Source organism: Gamsiella multidivaricata, assembly GCF_025024155.1.
Source record: "Gamsiella multidivaricata strain RSA 2152 chromosome Unknown BC939scaffold_95, whole genome shotgun sequence".
Taxonomy (NCBI): Eukaryota; Fungi; Mortierellomycota; class Mortierellomycetes; order Mortierellales; family Mortierellaceae; genus Gamsiella; species Gamsiella multidivaricata.
Window position 1 is genome coordinate 51,407 of NW_026251803.1, and position 27,575 is coordinate 78,981.

The 27,575-nt window shown below is 48.6% G+C and overlaps 9 protein-coding genes across 9 annotated transcripts; 7 read left to right on the plus strand and 2 right to left on the minus strand.

Annotated features, from left to right (window-relative positions):
* Positions 1 to 2,697: 2,697 nt before the first annotated feature.
* Positions 2,698 to 4,913, minus strand: BC939DRAFT_466157 (uncharacterized protein). Its single transcript, XM_051557611.1, has 4 exons — positions 4,084 to 4,913; positions 3,698 to 3,983; positions 3,566 to 3,576; positions 2,698 to 3,468 (listed from the first exon to the last, which is right to left on the minus strand). The coding sequence occupies exons 1-4, from the start codon at positions 4,765 to 4,767 to the stop codon at positions 3,109 to 3,111; spliced, it is 1,341 nt and encodes a 446-aa protein (XP_051407429.1). The 5' UTR covers positions 4,768 to 4,913; the 3' UTR covers positions 2,698 to 3,108.
* Positions 4,914 to 5,855: 942 nt separating this feature from the next.
* On the plus strand, positions 5,856 to 11,778 carry BC939DRAFT_466159 (P-loop containing nucleoside triphosphate hydrolase protein). Its single transcript, XM_051557612.1, has 17 exons — positions 5,856 to 6,063; positions 6,210 to 6,374; positions 6,541 to 6,642; positions 6,802 to 6,910; positions 7,028 to 7,041; positions 7,138 to 7,278; positions 7,382 to 7,459; positions 7,575 to 7,659; positions 7,745 to 7,848; positions 7,938 to 8,073; positions 8,180 to 8,313; positions 8,431 to 9,754; positions 9,854 to 9,945; positions 10,040 to 10,168; positions 10,258 to 10,385; positions 10,468 to 11,542; positions 11,645 to 11,778. The coding sequence occupies exons 1-17, from the start codon at positions 6,061 to 6,063 to the stop codon at positions 11,675 to 11,677; spliced, it is 3,852 nt and encodes a 1,283-aa protein (XP_051407430.1). The 5' UTR covers positions 5,856 to 6,060; the 3' UTR covers positions 11,678 to 11,778.
* A 351-nt stretch (positions 11,779 to 12,129) lies between these two features.
* Positions 12,130 to 13,370, plus strand: BC939DRAFT_466161 (uncharacterized protein). Its single transcript, XM_051557613.1, has 3 exons — positions 12,130 to 12,293; positions 12,390 to 12,767; positions 12,868 to 13,370. Exons 1-3 carry the CDS (start codon positions 12,258 to 12,260, stop codon positions 13,087 to 13,089), a joined length of 636 nt encoding a protein of 211 aa, XP_051407431.1. The 5' UTR covers positions 12,130 to 12,257; the 3' UTR covers positions 13,090 to 13,370.
* Positions 13,371 to 14,496: 1,126 nt separating this feature from the next.
* BC939DRAFT_332269 (uncharacterized protein) lies at positions 14,497 to 15,352 on the plus strand. Its single transcript, XM_051551606.1, has 2 exons — positions 14,497 to 14,706; positions 14,803 to 15,352. Exons 1-2 carry the CDS (start codon positions 14,608 to 14,610, stop codon positions 15,211 to 15,213), a joined length of 510 nt encoding a protein of 169 aa, XP_051407432.1. The 5' UTR covers positions 14,497 to 14,607; the 3' UTR covers positions 15,214 to 15,352.
* A 1,267-nt stretch (positions 15,353 to 16,619) lies between these two features.
* BC939DRAFT_466168 (WD40-repeat-containing domain protein) lies at positions 16,620 to 19,328 on the minus strand. The gene is made up of 11 exons (XM_051557614.1): positions 19,132 to 19,328; positions 18,907 to 18,983; positions 18,695 to 18,793; positions 18,525 to 18,586; positions 18,364 to 18,415; positions 18,135 to 18,273; positions 17,791 to 18,054; positions 17,594 to 17,694; positions 17,147 to 17,447; positions 16,897 to 17,044; positions 16,620 to 16,812 (listed from the first exon to the last, which is right to left on the minus strand). The coding sequence occupies exons 1-11, from the start codon at positions 19,184 to 19,186 to the stop codon at positions 16,737 to 16,739; spliced, it is 1,374 nt and encodes a 457-aa protein (XP_051407433.1). The 5' UTR covers positions 19,187 to 19,328; the 3' UTR covers positions 16,620 to 16,736.
* A 1,369-nt stretch (positions 19,329 to 20,697) lies between these two features.
* BC939DRAFT_402697 (dihydropteridine reductase-like protein) lies at positions 20,698 to 21,932 on the plus strand (the record flags this gene model as incomplete). Its single annotated transcript, XM_051552692.1, has 6 exons — positions 20,698 to 20,778; positions 20,940 to 21,114; positions 21,192 to 21,279; positions 21,386 to 21,547; positions 21,658 to 21,741; positions 21,833 to 21,932. The coding sequence occupies 6 exons, from the start codon at positions 20,698 to 20,700 to the stop codon at positions 21,930 to 21,932; spliced, it is 690 nt and encodes a 229-aa protein (XP_051407434.1).
* Positions 21,933 to 23,179: 1,247 nt separating this feature from the next.
* On the plus strand, positions 23,180 to 24,932 carry BC939DRAFT_332378 (Metallo-dependent phosphatase-like protein). The gene is made up of 2 exons (XM_051551608.1): positions 23,180 to 23,677; positions 23,781 to 24,932. Exons 1-2 carry the CDS (start codon positions 23,623 to 23,625, stop codon positions 24,863 to 24,865), a joined length of 1,140 nt encoding a protein of 379 aa, XP_051407435.1. The 5' UTR covers positions 23,180 to 23,622; the 3' UTR covers positions 24,866 to 24,932.
* Positions 24,592 to 25,918, plus strand: BC939DRAFT_332417 (uncharacterized protein). Its single transcript, XM_051551609.1, has 3 exons — positions 24,592 to 24,607; positions 24,715 to 25,028; positions 25,441 to 25,918. Exons 2-3 carry the CDS (start codon positions 24,877 to 24,879, stop codon positions 25,796 to 25,798), a joined length of 510 nt encoding a protein of 169 aa, XP_051407436.1. The 5' UTR covers positions 24,592 to 24,607; positions 24,715 to 24,876; the 3' UTR covers positions 25,799 to 25,918.
* BC939DRAFT_332339 (Metallo-dependent phosphatase-like protein) lies at positions 25,857 to 27,473 on the plus strand. The gene is made up of 4 exons (XM_051551607.1): positions 25,857 to 25,999; positions 26,133 to 26,264; positions 26,364 to 27,058; positions 27,204 to 27,473. The coding sequence occupies exons 1-4, from the start codon at positions 25,945 to 25,947 to the stop codon at positions 27,315 to 27,317; spliced, it is 996 nt and encodes a 331-aa protein (XP_051407437.1). The 5' UTR covers positions 25,857 to 25,944; the 3' UTR covers positions 27,318 to 27,473.
* Positions 27,474 to 27,575: the final 102 nt, after the last annotated feature.

The following is a 27,575-nucleotide window of genomic DNA, read 5'->3' on the forward strand; positions in this document are numbered from 1 at the left end:
GATTAGACAGAAAACCTTGAACAGCTAAATCCTATCCAAGCCCCGACTCCTCCATGTGGAGGTGTGTCCGTTATCACTGATTGGATACTGGCATTCAGACGGAGAATGGAGGCTGCATCCAAAGGAACAGTGTCGCGTGTTCTAGAATTTCATCTCATTTGGAGAGACGCTTAGCGTTGAAACCGGATATGAATGGATAGTCTATGGCATCTCCTGCACCGGCTACAGGCGTTGGCAATTGAGGATGTTACACAGATATGGTTGTTGGTGTTTGACGTTCATGTCCGGTGGTACATACATGATTCCGTATAGGCACAATAAGCAATTAGCAACTAGGGCAGTGGTATTTGCCCCACTCTTGTTTTACTCGCTTCGTAGCTGTAATTTGCCAGGAGAATCTTATTGGGATAGTCCAACGGGTACCGGGCATTAACTTCCTCGTTACAGGCCGCAAATGGACACCATTTACCGTGGGTAAATCGATCTAGTCTTTTTGTGCGACAAACATGAGCGATGGCCTTCATTGGCGCTGCCCAAGTACCCTCCACGATAAAAATTCATATCAATTTTTAGCAGAATTGAGTTATGCCGTTTACGGTTGATTTGATCGCCCATCGTGGGACAAAACTACATTACTACATTCGAACAGTTTTACAGTATCGTACTCTACCAAACATGCGGCTGGCTCCAGGTTGATGTCCTGCACATCAGTCCCTATGTCTATGCCACACTTTTAACTGTCTCTGAATATTTTTGGGAAGAGCCTCTTGCCTCTCACTGCAGTGCTACTCTGATGAACCCCTCCTGCCAGAGTCCAGCCGCAAGCATGGCATGGTTTGTTTCTACTTCGAGATCCACTTTTCAACCGTATTTTTAATAGCCGCCGACGATGCATTTGATCCTCATTTTTGGTTTATATCAAATCTCCGCAGACGCCTCATTGGACCAGTTCAGGTACCAGGATCCGTTTCTTGTCAGCGTGCAACAGGTAATTTCCTCGATCAGCCCTGACCCAAGGCTCTCCCATCCGGATGCCTGAGACCACTACTGACTCTGTAACCAATCGCTTTGCGGGTGTCAGATTAAGAACAGATATGCACAACGAATATTTCGGAATATTGACGAGGGACTGAGCATGCCATACTATGGGTTCTTTTCACTTTTTTTTTTTTTTTTGAAAAATATGTCTGGTGGCTCCATAAAATGCTTGCGCACACATCTACAACCTCATTTCCCTGATCAACGCCTTCCTAAATTACCACGTGAACTTCTAGAATTGATTGGGCTGGGGTTCGAAACATCTGCGACGACAAAGGATATGCAATTATACCAGTTATACCTCACTGTTTGCCAAGTATAGTCGAAAATGGGTTTTACGCATTTTTCGAATGTAAATCGGTCCTCTCTGAACGGGCTATTCTTAAGGTGAAAAATACAGTCAGATATTTAGTCACATGTTCCTTTGCCTAGTCCAATACCGAAAGCTCTGCTGTCGCCTTGTACCATTCGTTCAACCCATCCATCTCAGCATGTTAGGCGGACAATGGCGCTCTGGCACCAACATAAGTACTCGATACATCTCTTTTGGTTGTTCAGCACTTTATTTCTAGGGCAGACGGGCACCTTATAAAGCGGTTCCCGTCTACACCACATTAAGGGTACTCTTCTCTGCTCGTACGTACTACATAGGTTAATATAGTGCAGTTATCTCTTCAATGGCGGTAGGATTGTTTAGAGTTGGTAGACCAGGACGTTAGGGAAGCAACGTGAGACAACGAAGAGGAGGAGTACCATCATGTCATGAAGATGATAAGGGAGTTGAAGCATATCTGTGAGGATATTCCTACAATATGGACGCCGACCAGGAAGAGATCGCTGTAGCAACGCGAAGCCTTGAGGTATTAGCTCGGAACTGATTTGTTTTATGCGCTTCTAGCTACAGGACCTTATAAGATGTGCACATAGCGGCTATGCACGCTCACAGTATGTTAAATCTAATACTCTACAGTGCTGGGTATCTAGTCGCGGCATAAGACTTTTGATTAGAAACGCCTATTCACTTTCAAATACAACCGCTGAATCGAAGTTTGGGTCATTAAAGTGCGCATTACCCTTCCCTCTACAAACCAACGTTCGCCGTTTGTCAATATGACCTCTAGTTCAAAGGCTTTTGAGCTTCAACGTTTTCTGTGTACAGTCGCGACTAGATGTCCTGCACTATATCTAATAAATATACTCTCCGGGAGGCATGTAGCCTAGGTTGTTATGGATTTGATACTAATAGAACACTGACTCTGGCGATGACAGTCAGCATTGGAGGATTCGCTAGGGCTTTCTGTGACGAGCTCGATCACTAAAAACGATGCTTTGATCAGAGCGCTTTGGTTCTGTGGATGTTACCAAGTAGTCTGCGCCCCAGAGCTGGACCACTATACCCATCACTTGTGCTATTTGTCGCATTTTATAAACTACTACATCGCTCTTCTCATTATTTCAACACTCGTTACTAAATGATATTTTTAACGGACCCACGCGAACAATTCTTTTAGCCTTGGTGTTGTGGTCCCTCTTCTCTGTGCTCGTTTGAAAGCAACATGCCCAAATGTGATTTGCACCGTGCTCAGTCCGCTAGCAGTTCGTTATGAGAGAGATCACGAACTTGGGAACAGCTGCAGGAGCGCCCTCAATAGGGCACTCGTGAAAGCAGTCAGCGGGACCCCAAAAAGAGAGCATTTAGGCAATTGGTGACTCGCTCGACGATAGGCCCCCACAAGTCTAGGCACACATGGCGGCGGAATTTGGACTGCCTTGTGGCTCCTATAAATTGCTGCCTCAAGCGGGGCAAAGCAGTTCTTCTTTGAACAATAATCTCCCGTCACACACGGGAGACCTAGGGAGATAAAAGTTGTCGCTCGGTCTTTCATTGGCCTTGCGGCCGTTCCCCTCTTTTATAGCAAGCCCACTCCCTCGAAAGGGGAGAGCCTCCTTCTGCGGAACGCCCCGAGATCAGCCAGGGTTTTCCTTCCTGAAGAGGCTGAAATTGTCTCGTTATTTTCTTATCTTTTTATTTACATACCACTGTCTTTCTCATCCAATTCATACAGCTGCTTATCGTCGTTGGCACCAGGCTTTGACGAGTCCGCGGTCTTCGATTATGGGGAGGAAAGAGAGTTGCGGCCGATCACGCATCACCCAATCAGTCACGGTCCTGGTCAGCCAGTGCGGCATCAGATTCAGTGCGATCTTGCGGGCCCATTTAGCCAGATATCCCTTTGACACCACAAATTGACCAAAGAGGCGAGATCCAATAACGGCCTTGCGCGCAGATCTTGACCTCTGCTGGTGGTAAGATTGGAAGGCCTGTTCAAAATCAGCAGTGGTATTGCCTTTCAGGTCGTGGAGTAGGTTCGCGAGGCAGAGGCTATCCAACATAGCCTGCACTGCGCCTTGACCAGCAAACGGAAGGACCTACCATTAACCAAAAAAAAAAAGAGGAAGCAAAGAATTAGAGTGCCAATTCAATTCCGTTTTGCTGTTGATAGTCCTTGCGAAGAGTGCGCCTTACCTTGTGGCATGCTGATTGATTGTATCAAGTCGAATTCGAAAGTGAGAAAAAAAAAAGAAATGAGATCAACTGCCTTCCAATAAAGAATGCATTTGCCTCCATCTCTATCATTCTAGCTGTAATAAGCATTACCATCGCCCAAAAGCACAACACGCTTAGTGTGCCATGTCTCAAAGTACTTCTCCTCTAAGGCCACAGAGGAGACGCGATCCTTTGGCGTAGTGTTGATGATGTCGCCAACCTTGCAGCCATAGGCTGTTGGCAGCTCGGAGATATCTTCGAGCAACCACCGAGTTTTTGCTGGAACTTTGCCCCAGCGCCGATTCACGCCTTTGTTACGAGGACTCTCCGGACTCTGGTCGACTTCACCTCCGTAACACCACGAGATCTTGTTGCCTTGGACGGGGCTCAACCAAATCTTTATGACAAGGAAGTAAGGTCGAATAAACTTAATGCTCGACTTCTTCGCCTTGAGGGCAGACGCTTTTAGACTTTCATAAGGTGAACAGGCAACTTACCGAACAGCGACGCTCTCGAAATAGCATGAGTTCGAACTTCGAGAACTTGTCCATTACTGCAGGGAAGACCTTTGGATCCAGTGCGCTGGACACTCCGAGGACGCACAGGTGCGTGAGTTTTAAGGGTTGGTCATCCTCGGAGGGCAGCCGGTTCTGGAGCCTCAGGTGATGGTACATTCTCTCTCGCACCTTACTGTAAGCGCCATCGGCACCAACTAGGATATCACTCCGATATTCCGTCCCATCCGCACATCTGCAGGTCACTCCGCAGTCATTCTCAATGACATCGACTACGGCTTTGTGCAGCAACACCTTCTTAGTTGGGATGCGTGACTTGAGGAGCTCGAAGAGATCGGGACGGGCCATGACGTATCCATAATAACCGTAATGCTTCTCGCCAAAAGTAAAGTCGATGGAGCCGATGTGGGATAGATCGTCATGCTGGAGGTGGAAGGCACCGATAGGTTTGGCGATCTTTTGGATCTCTGGCCAGAGACCGAGTTGTTCGAGGAGGCGGAGCGAACATGCATTGAGGGCGATGGTGCTACCTATGGTGCGCAGACTGGCAGACCGCTCTAAGACGATGTAGTTGATCCGGGCAGCCTCGAGCATGATGGCTAAGATGAGTCCGCCTATGCCTCCGCCAACGATTGTCACCTTGATGCTTTGTGTCGTTTTTGACATACGAGCGTTTTGTGCGAGTATGTGTGTATTGGGCTTTGAAGTCAAAGGTGCGAACCGAAAGGGAGAGAGTGTAGGCTGAACAGGGCTGAGGAACGGGACGCGAGAAAATGAAAGCAGAGAACAGAGGATGAGGAGAGGAAAAGTACAGATCATGAAGGTTGCATGGCGGGAAGTACCAGGTCTGGAGTGCTTATATATGGATAGCACTGCAGACAGGGGAAGAGACCTTCATCTAGAACGATATTGACAGCACAAGTCCCTTTAGTTTCTATACTAAGAAGGCCTATCGACTCTGTGCCTATCATCTCCTCAAGACACGCGCATCTTTCTTTCCAAAGATGGCAGGTCTTTCTATGGCGCGCGCGTTCATCCGCAGCCAAATCGTCACAAACATAGCCCACCTTTATTCGCCACCAAACGGTTGTGCGCACAATCAACCAGCCTCAATGAGACAATCGGCGGTGGCCAGAGCGAACCTGCGCCTTCAATTATTGCTTATAATACCATCATCATTATTGCCACTATATTCGCTTCAGAGGGCTGAGTCCTCCGGTGGTAGGAGAAGGATAGGTGGATCGGATCATTTGTATATGTAGATCGTCCATGTCCTTAGGTGTTCCCTCATGCTTCATACATGTAACTGTTGCCGATTCTCTCCCCTAAGAGCTGGAGGTGAGTTACATTGATTATGTCTTGAGGGCCAAGGCTCCTCAGACAGCCATCAATATTGGTAAACAATAGATGCCTGACTTTGCGGCAGCCTTGGGACCGCTGCCTTAAATGAGCAGGCGATATGGATGCGGACACGGAAATAGATCCCTAGGCTGCTGGTATCCCCTCGTGCAAGGTCGTCCCTCGATACGCGCTTTTCTTGGTATGTGCAGTATATTGGTCATGTTCTTGAGGGCCTTCGAGGAGCAGGTCCCCTCTTGCCTATCATTGGCGCAGAGGCATCCTGTGTGTCTGCTGAGAGCTGTGTTCTGCGGAGGAGGTCCAAATGGACTGACCCCGCAATTTTACGGCCGTGCCTGAACTGGAGTACAAGTACTCTGAAACGTCATTCGTTTTCACAAAACACGCTTTCCAACGCTCCATCTTCCCCCAACTCTGCTCATCCTTCCATCCTTCTCATCTCTCTCCATTCTACCAGACCTTCTCCAGCCCCCCTCCTCCTCCCCCTCCCCCTCCCTCTCTCCCACCACCCGCTCCTCCTTCTCAAACCTCCTTCCTGAACCAACCCCGTCCCTACTTATCTTTCCTGCACCCGTCAGGTCTATCGTATAAACAGTCATTATGGTAATGAACGTCGTCTCTCACAAGTGCGCACTGCTGCACACCGCTCCCGGGAAGACTTCTCCAAAGAGGGGCCCGCCCACGTCTAAGCAAAGGCCCCTGTCACCACTTGTCGCTGATAATACTGCTTGCCTCTCTGCTGCATGTAGGCGCCAAAGTCGAAAAAATCCAGCGCGCCACAAAAGGCCAACTTTTTCCAGGAAAGCGTTAAGAAAAAGTCGGCCGGAGTGAGCGATATGACCTTGCTGACCAAGATTCAAAATGAAACCATCAATGAGAACCTGAAGAAGCGATTCGAGAACCAAGAGATCTACGTAGGAACCTGTCAATGATATTTTCCAATGGCATGTTTGATCTGCTTCAGTGCTCTCCACGGTTCATGGTCTATTCATGGATTCGTAGAGCTATTGAATGGATTCCTCTCAATCATTGATCCGTTCATACTTTCGGCTGCCTGCACGGCTCTACTGTTTTTTTTAGACATACATCGGACATGTGCTGATCAGTGTGAACCCTTTCCGCGATCTCGGGATCTACACGGACGAGGTCTTGAAGAGCTATCAGGGCAAGAATCGTCTCGAGGTATGATGATGACGCTTTTGTTTGTGCTCTGACTTGTGTTCTGTGGGAGAATTGGCAGTGAGAACAATGTTGAGAAGCAGAAAGTATTTTGGCCTTGTGGAACCTAAATTATGGAGGAAAGTATGTTGACAGTCTGACGTCTTCTTCATATGAGTGAAGGTGCCGCCCCACGTCTTTGCCATCGCAGAAAGCGCCTACTACACAATGAACGCGTACAAGGAAAACCAGTGCATCATTATCAGTGGAGAATCTGGAGCTGGAAAGACTGGTAAGAGAGCAAGTTCTGTTGCCAGCGCATGCGGTCCAAACGCTCCGGATCACGAATATTAAACTAACCAGTGTCACTGAAATGTATTTTTGCCTATTCTACTTGCGATGTACACAGAGGCTGCCAAACGGGTAAGTTGCTGCTTCAGATCATCTCTCAAAGTAATCGAAATGTGTGAGGTTAACCATTTACTGTGCTGGCCTATTGGATCACGTTCATGCTTGTAGATCATGCAATATATTGCCACAGTCTCTGGAGGAGAGTCTTCGCAAATCAAGGAGATCAAAGATATGGTTCTAGCAACCAATCCTCTATTGGAATCGTTTGGATGCGCTAAGACGCTGAGAAACAACAACTCGAGTCGCCATGTAGGAGCCGTTCGGTTTTCGTGTTGCGGATGAGCGTTGCAATGTACCGTTTTTTATGAGGCTAACAATGAACTCTCTCCTGCATGGATATGGCATACCATAGGGTAAATACTTGGAAATTCAGTTCAATTCTCAGGGCGAACCAGTTGGAGCCGTTATCACCAATTATCTTCTGGAGAAGGTTCGGTCATTGGCCTGCATAAATGCAAATATATGGTGCATGATGAACTCCAGAGGCAACTTTGAGCACAATTAGAATTGACGTTTTGGACTCTTTATTCTCTTCATCGCGCTAGAACCGTGTCGTTGGGCAGATCGAGAACGAGAGAAATTTCCACATCTTTTACCAATACTGCAAAGCAGCACCCTCAAACTATCAAGGTATATTTCATCGGCATCCGTTGTTTTTGTAGTCGTTACCGTGTTCAAGCGCAGCAACTGATCTGTACTCTATCCAAATTCACAGAGCAATTTGGCATGACGGGACCTGAAAGTTTCCTGATCACCAATAGAAGCGGATGTTTGAGCGTGGACGGTATCGACGATGTTCAGGACTTTAACGAGACACTGGTACGCGAAGCTAGATGTAATCGATGCATGAATTGGCAACAAGCTGAGCATTGCTGACCAACGCTGCTTAACTGTTCGTCGCCTTATAGCAAGCCATGGGTGTCATTGGACTTTCACAGCAGGAGCAGGATGAGATTTTCCGCATGCTGGCTATTATTCTGTGGCTCGGAAATGTCCAGTTTGTCGAGAACGACGGAGGGTACGCCCAGATCGCCGATAATGAAGGTATGGGATCCAACTACGGATTTACAATGTTGCGAAGGGTCATTGTCCATCAAAGACAGGCCGAGCATTAAGTATTTTTTTCTTTGTCTGCTACCTTTGCTTCCAGTGATTGCCTTTATTGCATACATCATGGAGGTGGATGCTGAGATGCTGATCAAGACCCTAACCATCCGTGTCGTGGAGACTCAGCGTGGTGGACGACGCGGGTCCATTTTTGAGTCTCCTCTCAATTGCGTTCAGGTACCATTACCTTCTCAGCATTCACACGATTGACACTCAACCTTCAGGATGGCAACAGCGGTACTAACGTGCAAAGGACTCGACCAATTCCCTGGAAATTATCAATTTAAATGCTAGGCTAGTGCAGTCCGAGATGCGCTTTGCAAGGCCATCTATAACAACTTGTTCGAGTGGATTGTCAGCCGTGTCAATGTGTCGCTGCGTCAACGTGGGGCCCATGCCTACACTATTGGGGTTTTAGATATCTACGGATTCGAGATTTTCGAGGAAAACTCGTTCGAGCAGCTCTGCATCAACTACGTCAACGAGAAGCTGCAGCAGATTTTCATCGAGTTGACCCTGAAGACGGAGCAGGAGGAGTACGTTAGGGAGCGTATCCAATGGACTCCGATCGACTTCTTCAACAATAAGATTGTGTGCGACCTTATTGAGGAGAAGCGTCCTCCTGGAATCTTTGCTGCCATGAATGATGCCTGCGCGACTGCACATGCGGATTCGAACGCTGCGGATAACTCTCTTGTTCAGAGACTGAATGGGCTCTCGTCCAACCCTCATTTTGAGTCGCGCGGCGCCTCGTTCTTGGTGAAGCACTATGCGGGTGATGTGATGTACCAGATATCAGGAATGACCGACAAAAACAAGGATCTGCTCTCGAAAGACATCTTGACTACGATTGCCTCGACCAGCAACCAGTTCCTTGCCGGCCTGTTCCCTGAGCCGGTCGACGTTGACAACAAGAAGCGTCCCCCTACCGCTGGTGACAAGATCAAGTCTTCTGCAGGTCTTCTCGTCCAGAACCTGATGCAGTGCACGCCTTCGTACATTCGCACCATTAAACCCAACAGCAACAAGTCACCTACGGAATTCGATTCCAAGATGGTTCTTCATCAGGTCAAGTACCTGGGACTCTGCGAGAACATTCGTGTCCGCCGCGCGGGCTTCGCCTCCCGTCAGACGTACGAGAAATTCTTGGAGCGATTCTATCTGCTCTCACCAAAGACCTCATATGCAGGAGAATATACCTGGCAAGGAGATCCTCGAAGCGGCGTTGAGCGCATCCTGAAGGACACAAGTGTCGCGCCCGAGGAGTGGCAGATGGGAACAACCAAAGTCTTTATTCGCCACCCCGAAACTCTCTTTGCGCTTGAGCATCTACGCGACCGCTACTGGCACAACATGGCGATCCGTATCCAGCGAGCTTGGAGAAACTATATGAAATACAAGAATGAATGTGCTACACGCATTCAGCGGTGTTGGAGGAAGAACAAGGACCAGATTGGATGGCTGCAGCTCCGTGATTACGGCCACCAGGTTCTTGCGGGAAGAAAGGAACGCAGACGGTTCTCGCTCGTCAGTATGCGCCGCTTCTTAGGAGACTATCTCGGAGTCAACAACAAGGGCGGACAGGGTCAACTCATCAAGGAGGCCATCGGTATCTCTGGTACTTGAACAAGCGATATCGCTAATGACAGCGTCTCCACAACACTGGGTTGTTCCACAGTTTCGTCACTAACGAGCGGTGTTCTCCTATTTGTACTAGATAATGACTTCTGTGTATTCTCTGCCAGAGTGCAGCTGCTCGTTGCTCGCGCGATGCGCTCGAGTAAGCCCAGCCCAAGGACATTGGTTCTTGTAAGTGTTTTTTCTCATACCCTACACATGTCTCGCCACTGCAAACCAGGTCCTTGTTCTTAGTCCTGACGCTATGAGCTCTCCGTATCTTTAGACTGCGTCGAATATGTATCTTGTCGTTTCTCAGCTAGTCGGCAAGGTGCTCACCATGAAGTGCGAGAGAACTGTCATGCTCAATGCTATCAAGGCGGTGTCGATTTCGAACCTTCGCGACGACTGGATGGTAAGGAACTGATAGTACCCATTGGGCAGGAAGACTCTACGGTCAATCAGACCGATCTAATTTTACGCGGCTCCTCTATGCTATACCAGGTCTTTTCTATCGACACCATGAATCCGGAGGAGGGTGACATTGTCCTCGAGTGCGACTTTAAGACGGAGCTCATCACCCATTTACTTCAACGATCTGGCGGACGCATTGGCGTCAATGTTGGACCTCAGTAAGTTCAGCAAAAATATGATTTCGTCCACATATCTGGGGCACATTAGTTTGGATTCTAAGCATTTTGTACTATCTAATAGGTGCGAATACACTAAGAAGAAGAACAAGACCGGAACTATCAAGTTTGTCAAGGACGACCGCATCAAAACTGAGACTTATAAGAGCCATGTTGTCACAGTTCCCAGCGGCGAGCCTGCAGACAGCCCCTCATGGCCTCCTTGTGGAGGTATTGCCAAGCCTCCACGACCCATCACATCGGGCAAGCTAATCCGAAAGGGCGGCCCCTCGAAGGCGAGTTCGTCTCAGGGCGCTCGTCGTCCTCCAGCCGCCACTAAAGCTGCGACGCCTACAAGTCCACGTGCCTCTGTGCAGGCACCCGCGCGCACATCCATTGTGTCGAGCGGGTCTTCAACAGTCGCATCTGCCAAACGCCAGGCCCCACCGCCTCCACCACCCGCTCCGGAGGCTGCTCCATCGCCGCCTGGCAAGCCCATGTACAAGGCCGTGTACAATTTTGAATCCCAGGACGCGGGCGAGGTTTCATTTGTCAAAGATGATCTTATGGAGATTCTGGAGAAGGACGAGAATGGATGGTGGCTGGCCAAGAAGGACGGCAAGGAGGGCTGGGTCCCGAGCAACTACTTGGTCGAGGTACCCGTTCCCAAACCCGCTCCCGCCCCGCCAAGTCTCCCTGCGAAGCGTCAGCCTCCTCCTCCCCCTGCAGCACCAGCTGCCGTAGCAGCAAGCACATCGAAGACAAGCTTTGCCAACAGTTCTCCAGCGACGACTCGGCACACAGCGATTTCAACTAACGAGGATCGGGCACCTATAGCTGCGACTAGCAACACGAATGCTCTTCATGCAGGATTCGGCGGGCCCGGTAACGTTGGAGGTGTGCCAGGATGGAAGGTGGCCCTCGAAGCCAAGAAGGCGGCCGCGGCGGCTGCAGCTGCCGGTGGCTCCCACACAGCTCCAGCTCCAGCTCTTGCAGCGAGTTCAAGTCCTATGCCGGCTGCTCGTCGCCCTGCACCTGCGGTCGCGGCCAAACCGTCAACTGGACCCAAGCCCGTGGTTCCGCCACGTGCACCCGTTGCAGGACCAAAGCCCACTATCCCAGCCAGACCTGCTACTGGTGGAAAGTCTCTGCAGGAAATTGTAAGTTTTTTGACGTTTTTGCTTTTGTCGAAGGGATAGTATGTCAATGATCGACAAAATTTCTCATTTCATGGCCCTCTTTATTGGTGTTATTGTTTATAGCTTGCGGCTCGCCGTCAGCATAATGATGACTAAAGCGCTGAGGTTATGAGAGACTGTTTGTAGACAAGGAGTGTTATTAATGCAACAATGAAAGAGAGGATAGGACCTCATATTCATCATGGTCTAGAGGATGCTTGTTCTTTACTCCCGATTCCAATGTTTGTTTGGCAGCATTCTGTATTTAGTACGCTGGGGTCTTTTGTTTACATGCGCAGACATATTACCTATCAGGGTGCTCCTTACACGCGCCGTGTATATGGGGCAAATGACACGCGTAGAGACTGCCACGTTGATACTTTTCGAATGTATCCGAAGTGGACGAGGCTTTCGACTCTTACAAATCATGGAGTGGTCATCTGCTAATACGCTTGACCCTCTTATTGGCTACCAAGGAGTCGACGAAGTGTGCGATTGATCGCTCGACAGCCCTCTGAACTATTTAAAAGTGCTTGGTAGTTTTATCAGAGATACAATTTTAATAATCATGATTCACAAGTTTAATTCCGATGCAGAGACGGCCTTCAATGGCGCATGTTTTCGTCAAGACAGCACGTTCAAGCTGCTCTACTTTCCGCTCCATGGCACTGCTTATGCCCCGCGATTGATTCTGGCCATGACAGGCGCAAAGTTTGAGAGCATCTTCCCCACTGTAGGCGGATCATACAAAAGGGCTTAATTAATTTGTGTGTGTTATGTCCCCTAGCAGTTTTTGACCGGAGAATCTCTTTCATTTTCTGTAATATAGGATTGGGTTGCAAAGGAGCAGAAAAGTGTTCCGTTCGAGGTCCTTCCAGTGCTCTACGAGACCCTTCCAGCGAGCGCAGAGGGTGCGGAGGATCAGATCCTTGAGATTCCTGAGAGCGAGGCGATCGAGCGGTACTTGGCGCGCAAGTTCAATCTCCTGGGCGATACACCGTGGGAGGAGATGAGGATTGACGCGTTTGTGTCATCGACAAAGACACTGATCTACCTGGCTTTTTCGCGTGTCCCGACCGTCCGCGACCCTGTGCAGAAGCAGGAGATGGTCGAGCAACTGCTTGAGAAGGCTATCCCCAAGTGGGTCGGGCTCCATGAAAGGTACCTGAAGGCCAATGGCACAAACGGACATTATGTCGGACTCAAGGTACGTGCAGAGGGGACCCGGAAAAAGAGGCGTTTCCCAAAGTCCAGATCCTACTGCTGACGATGACATGGTACCGCTCTATTTCTTCTCTGTTCAACAGCTTACATTGGCTGATATTAGGGCTGTGATTGTGATTCAGATGATTCTGGCCCTGACCGAGAACCGAGTTATTTCCGCAGAGTCGACGCCTGCGCTTTGGAAGTTGTGGCAGACGATGAACGAGATCCCGTCGTATGTGATCTGGAAAGAGAGCGCGGGCTACAGGCAGCTGGATGCCGGCTACCAGATATTCATCAAGACCCTTCTGCCACCCAAGGAGTGATAATTATCGGGGACGCGGTGCGCTACCGCGCTCTCTAGATATTAGGCAGCTTTTGCACTAAAAACTGTTAAAATAAATATCCAATGGCGAGAAAAAAAAAGGAACGATAGAAGAGTGGTCTGGAGTCAAGAGCATAGAAGGACCGACCATCGTAAAGTGCAGGGTGAAATATGGATACTGAGAGGACTCGTATCGCATCGACCTTGACATCTCAGATGAGGCGATCGACGGTACTTGATCTGTCGGTGTTGCGCTACGGTTCCACAAATCTCGCATACAGGTATTGGAGGTGCTATCGTCGCCATCGATGTCCGGTCTGCTGAAGTCAACGCTTTTACCACCGTCGCCATTGTCGCAACGTTCGCCACTGCTGCCACCATTGTCGCCGGCGTGCTGTCCATCGCTATCGTTCGTTCATAATTCATCAAGCTTGGGCTCGATAGCTTTCGCCCAACACTCAACGCTCCTTTTTGCGTCCCCCATGCAGCCTCTGAATTGGGCGCGCTCCGAAATCGTTGTCTAAATTGTACCGAACCCTAAAAGCTCCCGGTGCTGTGCTCGATAGTTCCTTTTGATAACCTTATCTGGCTCCTCAAATTGTTCTCTTAGGCTTGTTTGGCAGCATTTGAGGCGTACATCGTGAAATAAATGGCATGACTATCGACATTACGCCAAAAAAAGTGGCAATGTCAAGAGCGATGCTTATGGTGCTTTAGTATTGCTTGTCGAATAACATCGTTGCTGTTTACCAGGCCTGGACATAGATTTCAAGACAGATCCCTACCTCAAATCTCGAACTTCGTTGAGGTTAGGCCTGTTCACCTTTCTAGCTGATTGTCATGCCTCCTCCTGGGACTTTGTATGCTCTACCTCTACTTCAGCGTCAAAGGGACTCATTACAATATATTGATTCAGAGAGGTTGTGATAAGACACAGAGCAAAAGTGGACTCCTCACAGGATCTTCGCGACCGGATGTTGCCATGTCGACACTGAAGTCGTGGTTGCAATAGTAGCAGCTGTTGTCTAGACATTCTTTGGTTGGTGTATAATTGAGGGATTTGCTGCGGATGAAGGGCTCCAAAGGACCTGATGAAGCCATGCGTTTTGCTTTGTCGACCACCGCCACCAATCTTAGCAACACTTCTAGGATATGGAACGTGTGCCACTCGGATGCTCTCATGAGCGGCTGAGACACTTTGCTGGGCCTTACCCTGCGTCGAACTGCAAGGTAAAAGTGGGCCCATCTTAGGGCTGGAAGCTTGGGGAGACATGAGATAGATAGGTCGCAGCAAATAGATCAGATTCGCTGTATATGTAGACATGCCAGGGTGTAACGGCGCTATGCTAGACGATCTGCTGCAGACAAAAAGACAGGTCACGTTTTGTTCCTCCGCGTACGCGTTTTGGGCCCTGTCTCCTTTGTTCCCTCCCTTTCCTTCTTATTCAGTTGTTCTCCACATAGTCATCGTTCATCTCTTTCGCACCGCACCACAGTACCCATAAACCCCACCTTCAGAATGCGTATTTCTATTCTCACCGACCAGGGTGACATTCACACCATTGAGGTCGATTCGCAAATGGAGCTCGAGAACATCAAGGCTCTCCTCGAGGCTGACGTACGTCAGTCAACACCATCTCTGTCTGCTTTGGGTCCACGATACCTCTTACATAGTGCTCCTAACACTGTAGACTATCTCCTACATGGCGATTAGTGTCATATTCCAGCAGACGAGCAAGTGCTTATCCACAATAATGTTGAGTTGAAGGACCCGAAATCAACTCTCGAGGGCAACAGCGTCGCACAGGACGACATCTTGACCCTTCAGAGGCGATCCAAGAAGCAGCGCACGACTGATATTGCATCGATCGGTGCAGGGGCCGGCGCTGGACCGTCCATTCGGCCCGGCCAGATTTCTCGGAGTGGTGGCGATCCGCATGACGCCGAGCAGATCCGACAGCATATCATTAGCAATCCTAATATGCTCCGTCAACTGCGTGAGGTAATAGACGGCAGAAAAAAGAAAAAAGAAAAAAAAAAAAGAGACAGACGGTGGAAGGGTGAAAGGTATTTGGCGAGTAGAGTCGACATTTCTCTTACAAAAACTTTGGTCATACTGCAATAGACACAACCTGAACTGGCAGCGGCTGCTCAGAACGATCCTAACCGCTTCCATGAAATGATCCGCGAGTTGGACGTGCAGAGACGTAGCGCCGAAATGGCCCGCATTCAGGAAATCGTATGGTGTTTTATTCTTTCATTCACCGTTTCGTTGACTTGCTATGTGCTTATCAGGTGTACTATTAAGTCGTCTCTGTATATTTCCATCTGTGGACAAGTTAACAAAAAAAAGGCCACACTTCCTTCTACTAATAGAATCAACTCAACGCAGATCCGTTCGATATGGAGGCGCAGAGGCGAATCGAAGAGGCTATTCGACTGGAAAACGTAGCAGCGAATATGGAGGCGGCCATGGAATATAATCCAGAATCCTTTGGCCGCGTGACAATGCTCTATATCGAGGCTGAGGTCAATGGACATCCTGTCAAGGCTTTTGTGGACTCTGGTGCACAGGCTACTATCAGTAAGCAGGACAAAGACGGCGTATTTCTGTGCTCTATCTACTGATTATTCTAGGTGCTGAGATGTTGCTTGCTGATGGAGCCGACGGTCTTTCTTGCATACTTAGTGAGTCCCGAGTGTGCGGAAGCATGTGGCATTATGCGTCTAGTCGACACGCGGTTTGCGGGCATTGCTCGAGGAGTCGGTGTTGCCAAGATTTTAGGACGTGTTCACAGTGCCCAAATCCGTGTGGGCAAGGATCTATTTTTGGCATGTTCATTCACCATCATGGAGGGCAAGGGGGTTGATCTGCTGTTTGGGCTGGACATGCTAAAACGACACCAGGCGTGCATTGACCTGAAGAAGGATTGTCTGATCATCAACGATACGGAAGTCAGGTTCCTGTCTGAGCACGAGCTGCCAAGCAGCGCCAGGGAAAACTCAGAGCTCACGCCCGAGGAGCTCGCCGCAATTGGGAAACCCGAGAATGCACAGACGTCGTCATCGTCATCTTCAGCCCCTGACGCTGCACAGGCAAATACAGCGTCCAGTTCAGCACTATCATCGACTCCTGCCCCAGGCGCTACCGCGGCGGTCCCTCGGCCTACAACTAACGCTACCTCGGCGCCGGCTCAGACTGCGACAGTTGCCTCTGCCGCTGCGCCTGCAGGTAAAGGGCACAGACGGCGGCACGCTATCGATTGATACTGGTTGTTGATTGGAACATCTGGCCTAACTCACTCGAGTTATTTCTTTGCCTGACATTAACATTGCACAAATAGGAGCACACCCTGAAGAGCACATTCAGTCATTGATGGCACTGGGTGCCACACGCCCCGAGGTCATAGCTGCTTTGGATGCCGCAGGTGGTAATGTCGATGTTGCTGCAGGTTTTTTGTTTTAGGATACCTCACAGAATGATAGACTGGATAAGCACAACCCAGTGCAGACGGCCATAAACCAGTACCATCTGATAAAGCCTTTTTATGCAAACAGTGCTATGGTTATGAAATATGTACAATTTCCGTCCTGAGGTGTAAACTATGATGTGTGTGAGGACAGACAATTTGGCAAATGGACGTGGACTTAGATCGCGCCCCAGAGGTCGTCCTCGAACATCTTGTTGCTCGTCTGGTTCAGCCGCTCAAATTCCAGAATAGACCTAAAAGATTAAACGACATTGTCAATGGCGACTATGAGAATATCAATAACGGTATCCTCGCCTAAGAACAACCACGCGACTTACGAAAAATCGACCGTCGAAGAGACCCCCACGAAGAGGCCATCGCCATCAGGAGTCAGACTGATCCCAGAGATATCGCCTACAAAATCGATCTTTTGCGCTTTGGAGTAGTCTGAAGCGGTATCAACGATATGCACATAGTCGCGATCCTCTATGCGATCATTGGAACACGCATCACTCATTAGTTACATCCTACGTCCTGAATCGTCAGAAATAAATGCGACTTCAAAAGGGCATGGACAACGTCAGTTACCTGCCATGACAAGGTACCGCCCACAGGATGAGTATCTCAAAGATCTCACGGACTCCCGTATGTCTCTGCTAATGATATGGACGGGGTTTTGCATCATTCTTGTATCGTAAATGCAGGTTGACATGTCGTCGCTTCCCGTGGCGAGCATGGTCGAGTCCGGGGACCACGCTACTGCAAACGAATAGCGCTGGTGTCCTTTCAATGTCGCAATTGTTTCCCGTGAGTTAACGCTCATGACTCGTCCATCTTGGTCATCTCCAACGATTCCAATCATATGACCATCAGGGCTTTGTGAAGTGTACTAAAAGGTAGGGAGTTTCGGAAATGCCCGATACAGCAGAGATATGTTCAAAGTGAAAAAGTTGAGCATATGGTGCATTTCGTGTTCGCTGCTCAGGCGTAAGAGAGTGTCTGGAAGCGACTCGAAGACAGCGGATAGGTACATACGTTGACGAACCAGTCTGAAGAGAAGGTTGCATATGTCTGTAAGGTTCCCATATCCACGCATCGTATCGCATTGTCATTCGTCGACACGTATGCATGGGGCGCTATATTGTTTTAAAATCGGATATGAAGTTTGTATTTGCAAGGGTAGAATTGTTCATTGTAATGCTATTCCTTATCATCATACCAGTATGACATACCTCCGGTCCTGGAATATGACAGTTCAATGCCATTCACCTCCATGTAGCCCTCATCAATGAACGAACCAAAGATCGGATTTTCGCAGGTCTGTAGGTTCATGAAGGTAAACGACCCATCTTCACCTCCGACTAGGAGGAATTCATCCATTGCTGCCATGGTCGTTATCCGGCTGGGAACCCTGGCATGCGCAGTTCTGAGCGGCGGACCAAGAATGGTTTTTGAGATTCGAAGTTGCGGGCACCAGTGTTGAATAGAGTTGTTGCCTATGCGGAAATAACAAACGAAGATGAACAACTGCATTTTGACGGTTATGCTTCGCCCTTGGCTGTGACGTTGAACTTACAAAGGTAATAAATGTCGTTTTTGCTTGTTGCACAGACCAAATTGCGGAGTTGCGGGTGTCGGTGACTGCAGTGGATGTTGGTGTCCGTGTATCGGAATCTGTAAAACTCATTGCTGTTGTAGTCGAGCACTTCACGACTCTATAAACAACAAACAAGGACCTCGTTAACATCTAATCCCATGTAATATACTGCGCTAACATTCCACACTGTTGTTGTGATATCCTGTACCTCCTTTAGTGCGGCCGTGCCGCTATAGTACATGTGAGCTGTCGAGCCAGTGCTTCATTGGGAGTACGGAAACAAGATTAGATATAGAGATATAGCATATGTGAGTCTCCACATGTTACAGACTTAAGTAAGGCTAGACTCAGCCGAGGTTCACGCAGTACCTGTCTCTGTAATTGCGATATGCTTCCTTTCCTTGCCTACCGTCAAGCCAAGTAATGCCTTGCTATGTACGATATGAAACGGCATCATATGAAAATTGAAAACGGTTAGGGCTCGTGTGCCAATTTTTGACACATGCATACTCTCTCCAAATGCTTCATTTACAACTTGCCATGTCTGAATGGCCCTTGGTAACGTCGTCCTGCTCTACAATAGTCTGCCGGGAAGTTATCAAATGCCTGATTGGATAGATGTATGGCTTGTGGTGGGACTAGCAGGGCGTTCAAGCGAGATGAGGCTGGGTGAGGAACGGGTAGGACTCAAGTACATAGCATGGCCTCACTGAATCTGAGAGAGTCAATAAAGAGAGAAGACGAAGCTTACAGGAAAGAACATGTGCTCGAATCCGTCTTCGTCCATCAGAAAGCTCTGTTCCTGCACGACGGCCTCAATTAGGTCATCTATCAGAGAGAGGGTGTGAGTAATATGAGTAGAGAGGAGTCAATATTTGATACACGAACAAAGAGACGGGACAGACAGCATGAGAGGAATCAATGGAGTGCTGGACAGCTTTGATAGCCAGCTGTTCTCCTGAATGATGCTACATACCGAGGTCAGGTAAAATGGTGCCCTCGAGCGTGTAGAGCGGAGTATCGAAGGACATGAGGAGAGGGAGCTGCTGACGTATCGATATGTTAGGGAAGAGTGCTTGTTGAGATGGCTTGATTTCCTTGGTTGCTTGGTTGCTTGGTTGCTTGGTTGCTTGGTTGCTTGGTTGCTTGGTTGCTTGGTTGCTTGGTTGCTTGTTTGGTTGGAGATAACAAAGGAAAGAGAGAACCGAGTAGTAGTTGACAGACAGAGAAAAGGAGGGCCATGTGGTACAAGTGGTGTGGGACTGCTCTGTCATTTACACGTCTTTGTCTATTTGGGAATGGGCAGCTGATTCCCTTCACAGTATCCGTTCATAGTGTTCAAGACGACCAACTCTCCATGGAACCAGTGACAGACAGCAACACAAACAACAGTAACATGAACAGTAACTAAGCAGCCAGTAATACCCCAGCAACGAGTCCACGATTGGCAGCAGCAGTAGCTGGCAGCCAACCACTGATCACCACGCTAGCGCCGCTTGTGCTCACGGCTGAAGGTCCCCGGCTCTACTGCACCGCAAAGTCCTTGCGATGGATCCCAAAGGGAAAGAAAGCAAAAATGCCAGTGCTTATCCTTATCATTGCGCAAACGTTGAAGAAACGACTCAAGCCAAGTAAGACCCTGCCCACTGCCCTCAGTGTGCACGCCTTGTGAAAGGGATAGGGCATCTTCGCCGAGGACACGGAAGACAGAATGAGTCGGCCGCTAGTGATACCCAAGCGCGATCCTGAAGAGGGTAGACTGTATCATCACTACCGGATCACCGCCGCTGCCTATGATTGAGACATGAAAGGCGTAGAGCGCATCTTCCAGGACCTTGCCCTCGTTGCGGATCGTCATCATCAGTATAAACATAACTGCAGTACCACAGGATATAGTCTGGGAGCGATCTACGATGAGACCACCATGTCGACCATAACGAACGAGCTTTTCGTGGAAACAACCGCGGGAAACGCAGAGTACAGCACGGTCGCGTGCAACTCGGAGGACGAGGACTACGTGACAATACACGTCCATAAGAACGGCAGCAAAAACATCAATAGTCTCAGACGATTGAGAACCGAACAAAGAACCTTTTAAATTACGATAGCAAAAATGAACAACGAGGGAGCGAAAAGCATTGTTGCTTGCGTAGAAGCAGCAGAACGACCAAATAGCCCAAGGATGTAGCTGCAGTACAACGACATGTACCGAGACAATGTCGCCGCGCAGGTAGAAAAGAACCTAGTGGCAGACAGGCAGCTAAATCGTGAACCGACGCGGAGCAAGCAGAGAGCACTGGGATGAAGACAGTGGCAGTGCGAACGCGATCCGCTGCTGTGCTCGACCACGGTATCAAAACAGAAGATCAAGAATGTGTACTCTTTATGAAAAAGATGTTTTGCTCCTCCACATGTAGGCTAAATAGTCTAGCATGAAAGTGCGGAAGCTTTTTAACGCCAAATTTTTTTTGAATTGCTTTTCTTTCCACAACCTTCCCCTCCTTCCACTTTGTCATTCACACATTCCTCAAAATTCAGAATCATGGTCTCCAGCATCGTTGTCTATGGCGGTTCGGGCGCACTTGGCCGTGCTATTGTCACAGCCTTTGTCCAGAAGCAATGGGTAATCCTCTCCTGCCGGTCCTCTCATTCATCCCTCCATTTGCTTGCAGCTAAACTGTCTTCCAGTTTCCCACGCTTTGTGACAGGAAGTTAACGTGTTCAGCTGCGGTTTTTTTTTTTTTTTTTTTTTTTTTGTTGTTGTCGCTTCGTTGATAATTGTAGGCAGTGACATCGATCGACTTTGTCGCCAACCAGGAAGCGACCACCAACATCCTGCTTGAGAAGAGTGATTCACTGGAAGAGCAGGGCAAGCGTGTCATTGGTGCCGTCGGTGGCCAGGTCGATGCAATCGTCTGTGTTGCCGGTGGATGGGCCGGCGGAAATGCTGCTTCCCCAGGTAAGGACGTCGCTACACATAAATCAATGACGGCACAGGACCAAACCAACTAACAAGAATATACATCGCTTCCATAGATCTGTTTGCTAACTCAGAGCTCATGTGGAAGCAATCTGTGCACTCCTCTCTGGTTGCCGCCCACCTCGCGTCCAAAACCCTGAAGTCGTATGTAACTCATGCGCTTTCTAATCCCTTTGTACTGATATTTATGGTCCCCAAACTGCAAACGAGTGAGCTGACGGACAGGACTTTTTGTTGATGGCCGATATAGGGGGGGTCTGTTGACATTGACTGGCGCCTACCCTGCACAGAAGGGCACGCCCTTCATGATTGGATACGGCATGGCCAAGGCGGCTGTTCACCAATTGGTCGCCAGTTTGGCTGGACCCGACTCTGGAATCCCCGCAGATGCGAAGGTCAATGCCATTCTCCCGTAAGATATAAGATATAAACTGTGGTCGCGTTTAATTTCTATGTAAAGAAAAATATTGATTTGTCATGGTCTTTCCTTTTTCTGATCGGTTCTTATTGCATTTCGGATAGTGTTACTCTGGACACGCCAATGAACCGTTCTGGCATGCCCAATGCTGACTTTACCTCGTGGACGCCTTGCTCCGAGGTCGCCGAGTACGTAGCAGCCACATCCACCCGATGATACAATGATAGTGGTACTGAAGGTACTAATACTCCATGTTTATTCTGTCGTGCTGTGTCATAGGACTATCTACGCGTGGGCAACCAATGCCATTCCTGTTACCTCGGGTAAGCTTGTTGAGATCGTCACCAAGGATAGCAAGACCTCATACACCGAGAAGTAAAGGCTCGATCGATCTTAAAAATGCAGTATTCAGCTTCCATACATACAAGTCAATAAAAGAAAGACCTACCGATCATCAACAAGACCTTTTGTGGAGGTAAACCGTATTAAACAGCGACGCTATTCCTGAGTTTAGCGCTCTTCTTTAGCGCTAGGAAGACATTCTGGCGTTCGAAAAACACCACTTTCTCCTTCGCAGCTCGTCCCCTTCACTCTTTTACTATCTCAGATCAACTTCAGCCTCAAGTACACAACAGGTCTTTGAGGGACCAAACACAAAAATACCCCTGAATAGTACTCAAGGCGCACTCACGCCGTCTGTAGCCGAGTACGCATCCTTCCGGGAATACCTATACAGTTTCATTGATTTCGATACAACTACCAAGTCGCGCATGCTTGCCTCACAGATTTTGGACCGCAACGCTGCGATACTACTCTTGGAGCGTTAGCGCAGCAATGCCATCGCCGCAGTCTTTAACGTAACAACCCAGAGTTCACGCGAAGAGGTGCTCAAGCGAAAGGCTGCCATCCATCTACTCAAGGACGGCATTATTGGCAAGGACAGCTAGACCAAACTATCCATTCAGGTTGATCGCGGCAGAACCATTTTCCTTGGTAATAACGCGGTGGCTAAATTCAAGCTGTGATGCCAGGTTGTGCGCGGGTTTCGACCGGTATCAGGATCATGTCGGAGCCTGGTATCAAGCTATGGACCCTTGTAGAGAATCACGACAGGAGGCCAGTTCCAGAACTGGAATGTAGGTAGACCCATGAATGAAATCGAGGGTGCCGCGCATGAAACCCTTAACTGCATCCATCGAGTGAGTCACACTTCTATGGATTGTTATCCATCGCATCCATCGTTGTCCAACAATCCATCCTTCCTTCATCCGCATCAATCCCATCCATCCCTTATCCAAGGCATCCAAGGCATCCAAGACATCCACAGGCATCCACAGGCATCCACAGGCATCCATCTGTCACTGATCGACTGTCTCCTCTACCCAAGGTAACCATTTCCATCCTCTTCTCGCCCCACTCTCGCAACTGTATGCCCTCCTTTCCTCATCAGCGGCCAGGCTTTCATCCGCAGTTGTATTTGCATTCAAGCCTTTGGGCAAGTCCTTCTTTGACTCAAGCGTCCAAGCTCCTTTCCAAATGAAGCAGGGGCCAATTGGTGGCGCGGAGTTGTAACACGTAAAAAGATACTCTACCAAACGAGACAGCGACGGAAGGAAAAGGAGGTGATGACTTTATTCATTCCCCACTCTGTCATCTCCCATCCTTTCTCAAGAAACAATGATGATGGCTCACCCACCCACCGAGCTGAGTGATGAGCTCAATAAGGGACCATAAAGAAGAGTTTGGCCTTATACTTCCTGGCGACGCAACCACGTTTGAACCACTTTACTCTCTCGTGCGCCTGAGATATGGAGGGGAGAATCCACATACTGATAACTGGAGTGCTGCAATGCCCTGGTTATAGTCCACTGTATATACACAAACAAGGACACAATGGCTTCCTTAATATGGTGCCAAGGGCCGCGATCGCTTACTCTATTCACTTATTGACAACCGCCTCCTGTGGTGGGCACAAACTAATGTTAATTAATTTAATTTACGACGTCCACATCCTCACATAGTCCTAACCTGTCGACATCCAGTCAAGTCGTCATTCCCATACAAGTGCGATGAGCGACACTGCAAACATCGATCTCGATAATATTATCGAAAGGCTGCTCGAAGGTACATTATCTGACCTGTCTTCATTTTCCTGTTGGGTTCATTTAACACGCTAAGTGTCTTCAACACTCATTTGTTCCCTTCATCGTCGCTCTTTAAAATGCAGTGCGCAGCTCGCGTCCAGGCAAGCAGGTGCAGCTGGCTGAGCAGGAGATTCGATTCCTGTGCACAACCGCACGCGAGATCTTTATGTCTCAACCCATTCTGCTCGAGCTTGAGGCCCCAATCAAGGTCTGTGGTGATATCCATGGTCAATACTACGATCTCTTGCGTCTCTTCGAGTACGGAGGATTTCCACCCGAGGCCAACTATCTCTTCTTGGGCGATTATGTCGACCGCGGCAAGCAATCGCTCGAAGTCATCTGCCTGCTTTTTGCATATAAGATCAAATACCCTGAAAACTTTTTCATTCTCCGTGGTAACCACGAGTGTGCGAGCACAAACCGAATCTACGGCTTCTACGATGAATGCAAGCGCCGCTACAATATTAAACTCTGGAAGACCTTCACAGACTGCTTCAATTGCCTGCCGGTCGCTGCAATTGTTGACGAAAAGATCTTTTGCATGCACGGCGGCCTCTCGCCGGACTTGCTGAATATGGAGCAGATTCGGCGTGTGATGAGGCCAACAGACATCCCTGACACTGGCCTCCTGTGCGATCTGCTGTGGTCAGACCCTGACAAGGACATTACAGGTTGGAGCGAGAACGATCGCGGCGTGTCCTTCACCTTTGGACCGGATGTCGTGGGCCGATTCTTGCAGAAGCATGACTTGCAGCTTGTTTGCCGTGCGCACCAAGTCGTTGAGGATGGATACGAGTTCTTTGCGAAGCGTCAATTGGTTACCTTGTTCTCGGCCCCCAACTACTGCGGAGAATTCGACAATGCTGGAGCGATGATGAGCGTCGATGAGACCTTGATGTGCTCATTCCAGGTACGCCTTTTTTTTTTTTTTCTTCTCTTTATCTCAAAAAGTAAGAACTGTTACTGTTGCCGCTATTATCAGGGGACGCCTTATTCACTTTTTTTTTTGACGAACAGATCCTTAAGCCAGCAGAAAAGAAGCAAAAATACACGTATGGCGGCCTTGGAGGCACCACGCGGGGCAAGAAGAAGAAGGAGATGGCCAAGGTCACGTAGAGGAGCTTCCAATAGACCTTGGATGTTACACAAACATATTCTTTGTACGTAAATTTGATATAAATGCGACATAATGCGCTTAAGGGTATTTTCAAAGAGCAAGGAACGATTTTTTTTGAGGATGCCATCCGCCCATTCTTTTATTTTCATCCATCACATCCATCACATCCATCAACCATCCATCCGCCTATCCATCCGTATCTCCTTGAACACAGGTATGAAATCATTCATCCTTCAATAAGCCTTATGATGACGGCTCCTGTATCCTTCCTACTTGCACTTTGATACCATTCCGATGGGCTTCTGGTCATTGATATCGATCGCTCCAAGCACCGACCGTAGTCTATTCTCTTTCCTTTCTCTTCTTCTTTTTGGTTTTGGAGAACAGGCATGTTGTTTGGGTGCCCTCTCCCGGGTGCCGCAATCTTAGTCCTATAAATGGAGCGCAGGCGGTGGCGGAGATTGAATGCATGACGACGATATTCTCTTGAAGACTCCAGTCTACACATGGGGCCAGTCCAACACTGCCTTATTTATTTTTTTGCCCTTCATATTCCATGGCCGCGTACATCGTATGAGTACTCGTAATATCTTTTGTATTGCCTTGTGTTCTCTACACCGCCACAGTGATCGCAGTGGCGAGAAGAGTGACAGGTCCGGGAGATATCTTTTCCTTTTCGACGAGCTGAGAAGTGAGGCAAGCTGGCAGATCAACTGTCTACGGGCGTGTGCTATGCAAGCAAGGAGACGCCTAGGAGTCAACTTTACTGCCAGGGCATTAGTTTCTCGTGTTACCTCCTCTAGCACCACGCCTTGCTATATACGGCCTCCTTTCCTCTTCTCCAGCAACGCTGAAAGAGAGTACAGTGCAGTAGTATGCAGGCTGTCTGTCTTGGAGTGCATTCTTGTTCGTTATATGTCCGTTGCATTCGTGCTTTTCGTGTTTTATTCCATTAAGATGCTCGTTTGTGTCGATCAAGAGTGAGAAAGAGGAAAATAGAGAAAGAAAGAAAGCGTATCCTAACCTTTGACCTAGACAGTCAACTCTTCTTCATTCTTCCCTTCTCAAGCAAGGAAATAGCCTCAGCAGTACCAACCACCCAGACATCTCCCCCGTGGTCCTGATTCGCCATGGCTGAGACTGCAGATATCGACATCGACTCCATCATTGAGCGACTCCTTGAAGGTAAGTCACCGCACAAACAAAACAAATAGAGAACCCACTCATACACTTCGCTCTCTCCCTCTTCGTTGATCTACTATAATCGTACTAAACGTCCCTGCACCTCGTTCGTGTTGAAATATTTCTATCTCGACAGTTCGTGGCTCCCGTCCCGGAAAGCAGGTGCAACTGGCCGAGTACGAGATCAAGTTTTTGTGCACGTCAGCGCGCGAGGTCTTCATCAACCAACCTATCCTCCTAGAGTTGGAGGCACCAATAAAGATCTGTGGTATGTAAGTCGTTAACGCATTTTCTCACTAATTTTACGAAATCTACCAATTAATGCTATGTTACTAATGCCTTCTTCATATCTAATTGCTTGTGTTAGGTGATATCCACGGACAATACTATGACTTGCTTCGTCTCTTTGAGTACGGTGGATTCCCACCCGAGGCCAACTATCTCTTCTTGGGCGATTATGTCGATCGCGGCAAACAGTCATTGGAGACCATCTGCTTGTTGCTTGCCTACAAGATCAAGTACCCAGAGAACTTTTTCATCTTGCGCGGAAACCACGAGTGTGCCAGCATTAACAGGATCTATGGATTTTACGACGAGTGCAAGCGCCGATACAACATCAAATTATGGAAGACATTTACAGATTGCTTCAACTGCCTCCCAGTTGCTGCGATCATTGACGAAAAAATCTTTTGCATGCACGGCGGTCTTTCGCCAGACCTGTTGAACATGGAGCAGATCCGCCGGGTGATGCGTCCGACAGATGTGCCAGATACGGGACTTTTGTGTGATCTGCTATGGTCGGATCCAGACAAGGACATCACGGGCTGGAGCGAGAACGATCGCGGTGTGTCCTTCACCTTTGGACCGGATGTAGTGAGCCGATTCTTGCAGAAGCATGACATGGATCTGATCTGTCGTGCACATCAAGTTGTTGAGGATGGATACGAGTTCTTTGCGAAGCGTCAATTGGTTACCTTGTTCTCGGCCCCCAACTACTGCGGAGAATTCGACAATGCTGGAGCGATGATGAGCGTCGATGAGACCTTGATGTGCTCATTCCAGGTATGAAGGATGGGAGCGGCTTGATCCTCAACATGACAATGCCCACGCTACAACGGCATTACGTCGATATGATGTTATGATATATGAACGAACTGATTTTTATCTTTCTCTAACCATATATTTTTTTCTCCTTTGGTTTCTACAGATTTTGAAGCCAGCAGAGAAAAAGCAAAAGTACTCGTATGGTGCATTGGGTGCAGGGAGGCCGGTGACCCCCCCACGCGGCAAGAAGAAGAAGGAGATGGCCAAGGTCACGTAGATATGCTCGGGGGTATTGGATACACTATAGTGGCGCACCACATTTCCTCAGTGAACACCACCAAAACTACTCCATCCCTTCCAGCAGCTCTCGACCCAAACACGCACACCATTCATTGTTCATAACTCATCTATTCCGACCTCTTTTTTTTTTTTTTTTTTTTTTTTTTTTGTTATAAATCTGTCGATATTAAAGACCGTAATGCACAAGTCGGATTGCTATTGCTTTGTTGGTTCATGTCAACATGATGTGTAGTAC